The sequence below is a fragment of the Petaurus breviceps genome, unplaced genomic scaffold (assembly GCF_028583685.1).
Source record: "Petaurus breviceps papuanus isolate PSGF00001 unplaced genomic scaffold, PetGlider_PUasm1.0 172, whole genome shotgun sequence".
NCBI classification, from domain to species: Eukaryota; Metazoa; Chordata; class Mammalia; order Diprotodontia; family Petauridae; genus Petaurus; species Petaurus breviceps.
In genome coordinates, this window is record NW_027185755.1 from 4,640,434 (window position 1) to 4,649,093 (window position 8,660).

The 8,660-nt window shown below is 42.5% G+C and overlaps 1 protein-coding gene across 5 annotated transcripts in view; it reads right to left on the reverse strand.

Annotated features, from left to right (window-relative positions):
• The window catches only part of SMARCA4 (SWI/SNF related BAF chromatin remodeling complex subunit ATPase 4), a 129,044-nt gene that overhangs the window by 25,165 nt on the left and 95,219 nt on the right, over positions 1–8,660 (reverse strand). For all 5 annotated transcript variants that reach the window (XM_069083042.1, XM_069083044.1, XM_069083043.1 and 2 more), the window contains exons 19-22: positions 5,010–5,252; positions 2,795–2,908; positions 1,252–1,359; positions 431–517 (exon numbers count right to left, since the gene is read on the reverse strand). In XM_069083042.1, coding sequence (XP_068939143.1) covers positions 431–517; positions 1,252–1,359; positions 2,795–2,908; positions 5,010–5,252 — 552 coding nt within the window. The remainder of the gene's footprint in view (positions 1–430; positions 518–1,251; positions 1,360–2,794; positions 2,909–5,009; positions 5,253–8,660) is intronic.

Genomic DNA, 8,660 nt, shown 5'->3' on the forward strand with positions numbered 1-8,660 from the left:
GGAGTATTCAGTCCTAAGTCTAACTTTCTGCTTTGCTGTACAATCCATAACTGTTCCTCGGATGTGAAAGGCTCTAGAGATTGGCTATTTAATCAAAGTTCTGTAACTGTGAAAAGCAACAGTCTTCTTGATAACTCCAGAAGAGAAATAGTATAAAAATTAAGAAGATTTGGTGACTTTTGTCTTTTTAACAGTACTTGTGCATCTCTGTGAAAAGACAAGAAGGGATATTTGGGCCACACAGGAACAGCTATTTGTTTGTACCAAAACACCCAGGGATTCATCATTCTGACATGATGGGATCATGAAGACCCATGTCTGAGCCCATCCTGAATACTAAGAAAAAGTTTTTCTAAATTGGAAATTGGAAATCTGCTGTAACAGATAACACATACTTCCTGTGACAGGGACTTCTTGAAATCCGCCTTACCTCTATGTGCTGGAACATGTAAGGATGGTTGCAGATCTTCCTTAGCTGCATGATGGTGTTCATCAGTGTCTTGGTGCCGCCCTTGCCCTAGGATAACAGAAGATTTCTCAGTCAGGATCCCACTCTAAGCAGGAGGACCAGTTCAGAGAGAACCTTAGGAAGTGACCCACAGGCTTTTCTCATTAGCTGACAGATGACTGAATAACAATAATACTCTAAATAACAAGGCATTTTACAAAGGGTTATTTTTCGCTTTGCCATGTGGGAAAAAAATATTCTCACAAATTCCACTGATAAAGTTTGAAGAATTTGTTTGAACTCTCTCAATCTTCATATTCACATAAAACAAGTGAGGAGACACAACATCTCAATTCTGAAAGATAGGCTGGCAAGGCAAGGCCCACACAGCTCATCAAAGGCAGGAAGACATGAGTGAGGAAATATTCCAGAACCTTGCAGACAAATACTCCCAAAGGAGATTAGGGGGAGCTATGTTTAAACACAGGATTAGCACATGCTAGGGAGGACTAATAAGTGCAAAGTGCCACAAACTCTCATATACGGAACCATGCTAGTCATTATTACAATGATTAATTTTCATATGATTGGTGGACACTAGCTTAATGCCCTCTGAGCCAAGCCAAGTCAAGCAATAGCTAAAATGGCCAGGAAATCTGTCAATTAAGGTGCTAATAATGTTATATTACAAATAAAACCAAAATCAAGCAAAAGGAATGAATCCCTATCAACTTTCAGGTTCTTCCGAGTCTCTGCATCCCTGGCAGGGGGGGAGGAAGGGTGGATGAGGATCCATGGCAGACCTTCTTGTCCTTCTCTGAGCCATCTGTCAACAGCACACCCTTGGCCTGCATGTGCCGGTAGAGGACTCGCTGCAATGCAGACATGTCACACTTTATCACATACTCCACCTGGAAAGCCACAAAAAATACCACTGATGGAAAGCAGTTCTTCGATAAGGCCTAAATATTCCATGAGGTGTCCACCAAACCCCTTCTCATGGTAGTGCACAGTGAGGAAGGCAGTGGGATAAAAATGTGTTCTGAAGTTAAGGGCCTGGCTGAGAAGAGAACCTGATGGACCTGAGACCCCCAGCACCCTTGGCTTGTCACCACTAAGTCCTGTTTTCTAGAAGGGTTATCATGAAAGAAAAAGAAAACTCAGTTATTAAGTACCTACTATGTGGGAGATAATGCTGAAAAATGATAGTCCTTCTAAAGAACTTAGAATTCAATGGGGTAAGGTGGGGAATGGACAACTAGGGGAGATGATATTCACAAATAAAGGAGACATCCAGGCCAAATGTTTTGTGGAAGGGGTGATTATTTTTAGGTGTGTGTATTTGGGGGACAGGTGGGTGGGTGGGTGGTGGGTGTAGGGGACAGAATAGTGAAAAAAAGGAGAACCAGGGTAAGCTTAATGGAGAAAGTGTCACCTGAACTTGGGCCTTGAAGGAATCAATCAAAAATTAACAAGTCTTTATTAAATGGCTACTGCATGCCAGACACTGTGATAAGTGCTGGGGACATAAAAAACAAGGCACTTATTTATGTTCTATCGGAGGAAACAATTTATATACATATAAATACAAAACAATTGGGGGAAAGGGGTGGTATGTCATTAGAAGGTGTGGGGCACCAGAAAGTCTTATGTAGGAGGCAGCCCTTGAACTGAGCTTTGGAAGAGGCTAAGGATTCTGAGAGGTGGAGGTGAGGATGGAGTGAAGGATTTCAAAAAGATGAGGAGGGAGAACAGTATATTCTAGACACTAACTCACACACTAAGGAATGGAGGTAGGAGAGAGCTGGGGAAGACTGGAGAACAGATAGTAGTCAACTGGCAAGGATGACAAGTGTGTGAAATAAGTCTAGAAAGGTGGGTCTGAAATCAACTGGTGCAGCCCAAGGGTTTCAGTGTTTTATCATAGTGGCTATGAATAACATGGTCATCCCTATGCCTCATGCATTTTGACAGAGGTGTGTAGGATGAATTAACAAAGGCAGAGGACTTAGAAACAAGATGACCAGCGAGAAGGCTATTTCAACTGTCCAGGAGAGAAGTGATGAGCGCTTGAACAAGGGAGAGGCTGTGTGAGCGGAAAGGGGACCAATATGAGAGATGCAAAGTTACAACCTGGCCTTGGTGACTGATTGGTTATGGATTACAAGAGAAGAGTCAAAAATGATTCTGGCAGTTGGGTAAGCTTAAGAAAACAGGCCAAATTCCATTTTGGACACTCTGAATCTGAGATGTAAGTAAGACACTCAGGCAGATGGCAAGATCAGAGTGGGACAAGGGAGACATTGACAAGGTGGGCTCAAAATACCTGAAGATACCTATACAGACCTTTTCAGGTAACTGGGCTTCAACTTCTTTCTTTAACCGTCTGAGCAGGAAAGGACGTAGCACTTTGTGTAAACGTCGGATAATCAGAATAGTTTCTTCTTCATTCAGGTCTACCTATTTTTCACGAATTAACACACAAAAAAATAAAACCATTATCTCTGAGGAGACAGGGAATCTTTGCTAAAATGCAAATACAGAAATCAATTAATCAATCAACACACAAGGCAGTGTGCTAGATATTGGGGATAAAAAGACAAAAGCTTTCCCTTCTGTCCTCAAGGAGTTTGCGTTCTACGGGAGCAGACAACATGAACACAAATAGGAATACATATGTAAAAATACCATCTAACTTGGCAGAGAGGTACCAGAAGCTTAGGGGGACATGAAAAGTGGCTCGAGTAAATGGGGAGCTAACCGAAGGAAATGATTCTAAGAGATGGAGGTGAGGAATACATTTCAGGTATGGTACAGATACAACCCAAACAAGAATATGGAGATGGGCAGTGGAACGATGTGAGAGAGGAACAGCCAGAAGGCGAGTGTGGCTGTCTGGACTACCCAGAAAGAAGGACTTAACCAGCCCACACAGAGGTCTGTACCTGAGCCTAGATGGGGCCCTTGGAGTTCACTGAGCAGCGTGGTGACTTGGCTAGACCTCTGCTTTAAGAATATCATTCGGACAGCTATGTGCAGATGGATTGGAAAAAGAATAGCCTGGAGGCAAGGAGACCAATTAGGAGGCTATTGCAATAACTGTCCAGTGAAGAAGGGATGCAGGTGTGCTAAACAGATGGGGGCTTTATATGTGGAGAAGGGAATGGATCTGAGGACTGTTGTAGAAGTAGAATCAACAAGATCTGGCAAGTGACTGGAGGTGTGGGGTGAGGGAGAACAGAGAACTGATGACTCCAAGGTTATGATTCTGTGTGACCAGAAGGATAGTGGTACCATTGAAAGAAATAAGTTTTAATGGAAAGATAATAAGTTTCTGCTTTAGACACACCGAGTTTAAGATACTGATGGGACTGGGACTTGGAAGAGAGACTAGGACAGTATAGAGAGACCTGGAAGTCAGTTGCATGATATTTGAAACCCTAGGAGCTGATAAAGTCACCAAGAGAGTGTAGGGTGAGTAAAGTGAGAAGAGAAGGTGGTTCAAGGCAGGTTGACATAAGGAGGTTAATATTTATTCAATAGTCATATAAGATCACTTTTCATAGCCGTTGATCTTTTAAAACTACTGACTAAGAAAAATAATTTATCACTGGACATAGAGTGCTAATATACAAACCAGGGCAGATCTGGGTTTAAATTCTGCCTACATTACTGATTAGTTACATAAATCATTTAATCTAAGTAACATGTTTCTTATCTATGAAATGGGTATAGCACCTACTTCACAGAATTGTGACGATGAAATGAAACAATGTATATGATTCACTTGGCAAAACACAAAGTAATATACAAATGTCAGTCATTGTTGGGCGGCCAGGTGATGCAGTGAGTAGAACACTGGCCCTGGAGTCAGGAGGACCTGAGTTCGGATCTGGCCTCAGACACTTAACACACACACAAACACACAAAAACTAGATGTGTGACCTTGGGCAAGTTACTTAACCCCAATTGCCCTCCAAAAAGCAAAAAATGTCAGTCATTGTTATTATTATTATAGAATTTGTACAATTCACCTTTTATGAGCACTTGCAATAAAACATCTCTCCTCATACTCTGAGAGGTAGCTGGCACAGAAAGCCAGTCCTCAAGACATGAAATAGTCGTGTGACTCTTGGCAAGCTCCCTACCATCTCAGCCATTACCGAGGCCCTCCCTTCCCAAAGAACTTTTATTTATGTGGGCGCTATCAACTGACATTTGCATATGGAGAGTCAATAGTCTAAGCAGTACTACAAAAAGTTTTCCCCCTGTTCAGCCCCTGGCAGGATCTGTTTCTTAGCCCACATCTGAGAACCTTTGCTCTATACTTGACTCAACTACACTATCAAGCTACTGTACTCTGCACATACAGGAATTTTATCTAAGAAAACCCCCCCTTATTTCCTAGCAGCTTATGTTATGTCTCTTGATAAAATGACAGACTGTACACTGAACTGGCAATCTTTGTCTTCTTTCCCTGGTGACTTTAAGGAGGTGTCACTTAATATCAGTGGATCTCCATGCATAGCCAGCATGTGACTCCTGGTTTGAGCACACTTACTTTTTCTCCTGTCATGGCAAAGGGAGCGTTGAACCACTGCTCAAAGGTGCTGCAGCTCTTGAAGATGGTCGGGAGGAGGAAATTGAGCAGTGCCCATAGCTCGGGTAGCTTGTTTTGCAGGGGCGTCCCTGTCAGCAGCAGGCGCCGTGGAGCTACGTAGTGTGTGTTCAGGACCTGTGTTAGTTTACAGTGGTGATTCTTCATTCTGTGACCTTCATCTACAATCATGTACTTCCAGCGAATCTGCAGATCAGAAAGCAAACCAATTTAGGGAAAGGGAACTGACCATGGAAATTTGGAAAATGTACTTTGGAGAGGCAGTTTTATCCTGTATATACAAGTGAATGTTTTCTATGCTAAATCTTATGCAACTGTAACAATCTCCACAGAGAAATGCAATTTTCCTTACTTCTTTTTTCTTTTCTTTTCTTTTTTTTTTTTAAAGCAATTGGGGTTAAGTAACTTGCTTAAGGTTACACGGCCAGTTATTTCTGGGTGTGGTGCTGGGTATCTGAGCCCAGATTTGATCCCCCAGTCATCCTGACACTGGAGCCGGTGCTCTTACTCGCTGAGCCACCTGGCCACCCCTAAGTAATTGGGGTTAACTTGCTCAAGGTTACATGGCCAAGTGTTTCTGGGTGGATGTTAAGTGTCTGAGCCCAGGATTCGATCCCCAGGTCATCCCGACACTGGAGCTGGTGCTCTTACTCGCTGTGCTACCTGGCCACCCTTAATTTTTCTTATTTCTTACCATGCATGGCAAGACAACCAGTGCAAGGCAACAGAACACTCACCCTGCCTAGGCCTGTCCTTGACTCCCCACCTCCCTTTCTTTAGCCAATATGATTTACTAGCATGGTATCAACAGTCATTCCCTGAATGGATGATCTCCACCTTGTGTCTCCAAGTTTGCCCTTTGCTGTGTGCCCTAGACCTGTGTACCTGGCTGGCAGCTAACACTCTGCATGTGTGGGCTCTCCTACTGACTTCACAGATGTTTCTATCTGTGGCACGACCACTGACTCTGCCTCAAGTTTTAACAATGTTGAGGCAGGCACCAAGAGGTTTTTCTCTTTTGTCTCTGTATCCTCAGCAGCTAGAACAGTACTACACACACAGCAGGCACTTAATGAATGCTTGCTATACTGGACTGAAAACCCCCTTCCCCTTTACTCACTGCCACCTACCATCTCTAGTTACAGGGCCTTATGGGTCTTCTCACTTCTGCTCTTCCCATATACTCCAACCTCATCTCAAAATTGCTGCCACAACAGTTTCTGATGCACAGATTGGCTAATGCCATGCATATGCTCAAAAATCTTAAGTTGTTCCTATGGAACACTAGCAGCTTTCTCCCCGGAGAGACACCTCTGTCCTGTAGCCCACTCATTGGGACTGCTCATATGATCTGTGTGGCCCTGACCTGAACTTTCATCTCACAAGGAACCCAAGCCATGTTCACTTCACTCCCACCTGTACTTTGCCTTCTCTAGACTTAGCTTCCTCCATCCGCTTTTCTAGCTTTCTTTATTATTATTCAAATGCCAAAGTATGCCTGACTTTTTAGACACATTGAGTTTAAGATACCTGGGACTGGGACTCAGAATAGAGGCTATTTTGACTATTTTATGGAGAACTGACAAGGCAAGCGCTCACATGCATAAGAAATAACACAAGGACACTTTCAAGGTTTTTCTTAAGAATTCTGGAACTGTGTGATATGGGAGAGACTGGCACAGGACTGCCTAGTATAGAGTGCCCTCATCAAAGAAGGTGCTGTGCTCTATGAGTAAAGCAGAACAGAAGTAGTTCAAGAAAAAAGTACAAGACATGCAAATTTAGAGAATTCACCCCATGTGTTCACACAGACTATTTGTGCCCAACATGTGGTAGAGCTTGGATTCTGAGCTTGTATTGGTCTGATCGGCCACAGCTGGAAGCATTGTAACTTGACTCTAACATAGTGATATCATTTTGGTCCTCTTCAAGAACAAAGGACAACAACCACCAATTATTATTATGGACGGTTTTCCCCAATTAGAATGAAAACTCTTTGAGGGTAGGGACTGTCTTACTTGCATTTGTAACTCCAATGCTAAGCAAAGTGCCTGGTACATAATAAGCACTGAATAAATGCTCTCCCTCCCTCCCTCCCTCCCCATGTAAACTCTTCTTCCTGGCCCTGATGTCCCTTACTTTTTTAGCTTTATCTCATACAACTCCCTGTCATATACGCTACATTTTGACTCAATTCAATAAATATGTAGATACAAAGATAAACGTGAAAGAGTCCCTACTGACAATTCAGGCTACTTTTTGCCTCCTGAATATAAGCAGTCCTCTTACATTTCTTTGCCTGAACTATATTACCCAACTTTGTTTTCTTTCCCAATTAAATTCCTAATAATGCCTTAAAGCCTAACTCAATTACTCCCTTCTTGTTTGCTGTGGGCTGGAGCCACACCTTATCTAAATCTGGTATCTCTCCCCAAATACTGCACAGTGCACAGTACACAGATGGTGCTTAATAAGCATTTGACCTGTTGTCTGTGGCCTCGCCATACGCCAATGCAGAGTAGGAGATCACCTATGCGGTGATTCGAAGGAACCAAGAGTAACCTTTGCTTCTGTCAGACATCATCCTGGGTGAAGTCACTGACATCTGAATATGATGCCAGAATGACATTTACACCCAGGAACATTCAGAAGGGATACATGACTTCTCTAATGACCCAAAGGGTATTCAATATTCTGACACACAATGCACCTTTCAACAACTTAACACATATTTGAGAACTTCTGAGGAAGAGACTCTCTAAATTCAGGAAGTTTGTGGACAACAAACATCCTGACCTGATTCTGCCACTCAGGTCCATTTTGCTTCCTCCCACTCAGGATCATAGGATTTAGATACAGGGGTGGAAGGAACCTTAGATACCACTTATTCCAATCCCCTATTCTACAGTAGGGTTTATGAGAATAAATCATAATACTTTAAGATATGAAGAGTAGAGTGACACCCCCCCTAGGGTTGGCTCTATTTCACATGAAGGATGGATATCCTCTTTCATTACACTAATACCCTGGAAATGACTAACCACTAATATCTCCTGGAGTACTAATCAGATTATTCTCTTTGGTGAGAGGTAGGTGGTACTGAGAGGGAAGATTCCAGTTATAACTATGATTCACATTTCTTTAATGTTTTAAAGTTTACAGAGTAGTTTCCTTTAACATCTTGTTGAGGACAAATATTATCTTCCTTTTACGAAAGAGCAGTTGAGGACTCTTTTTTTTTTTTTTTTAAAGCAATCAGGGTTAAGTAACTTGCTCAAGGTTACACGGCCAGGTGTTTCTGGGTGGGTGCTAAGTGTCTGAGCCCGGATTCGATCCCAGGTCATCCCAACTCTGGGGCTGGTGCTCTTACTCGCTGAGCCACCTTGCCGCCACATGTTGAGGACTCTTACAACAATGCCATGCTACCACCTTGGACACAACCATAATTTTCATGAGGATTTTCTTAGGATTTCAAAAAAAAGGCTGAAATACAAGTTATAGTATTATATAGAGTATAGTACAGTATAGCATGGCATAGCATAATATGGTATAGTATAGTATAGTATAGTATAGTATAGTATAGTATAGTATAGT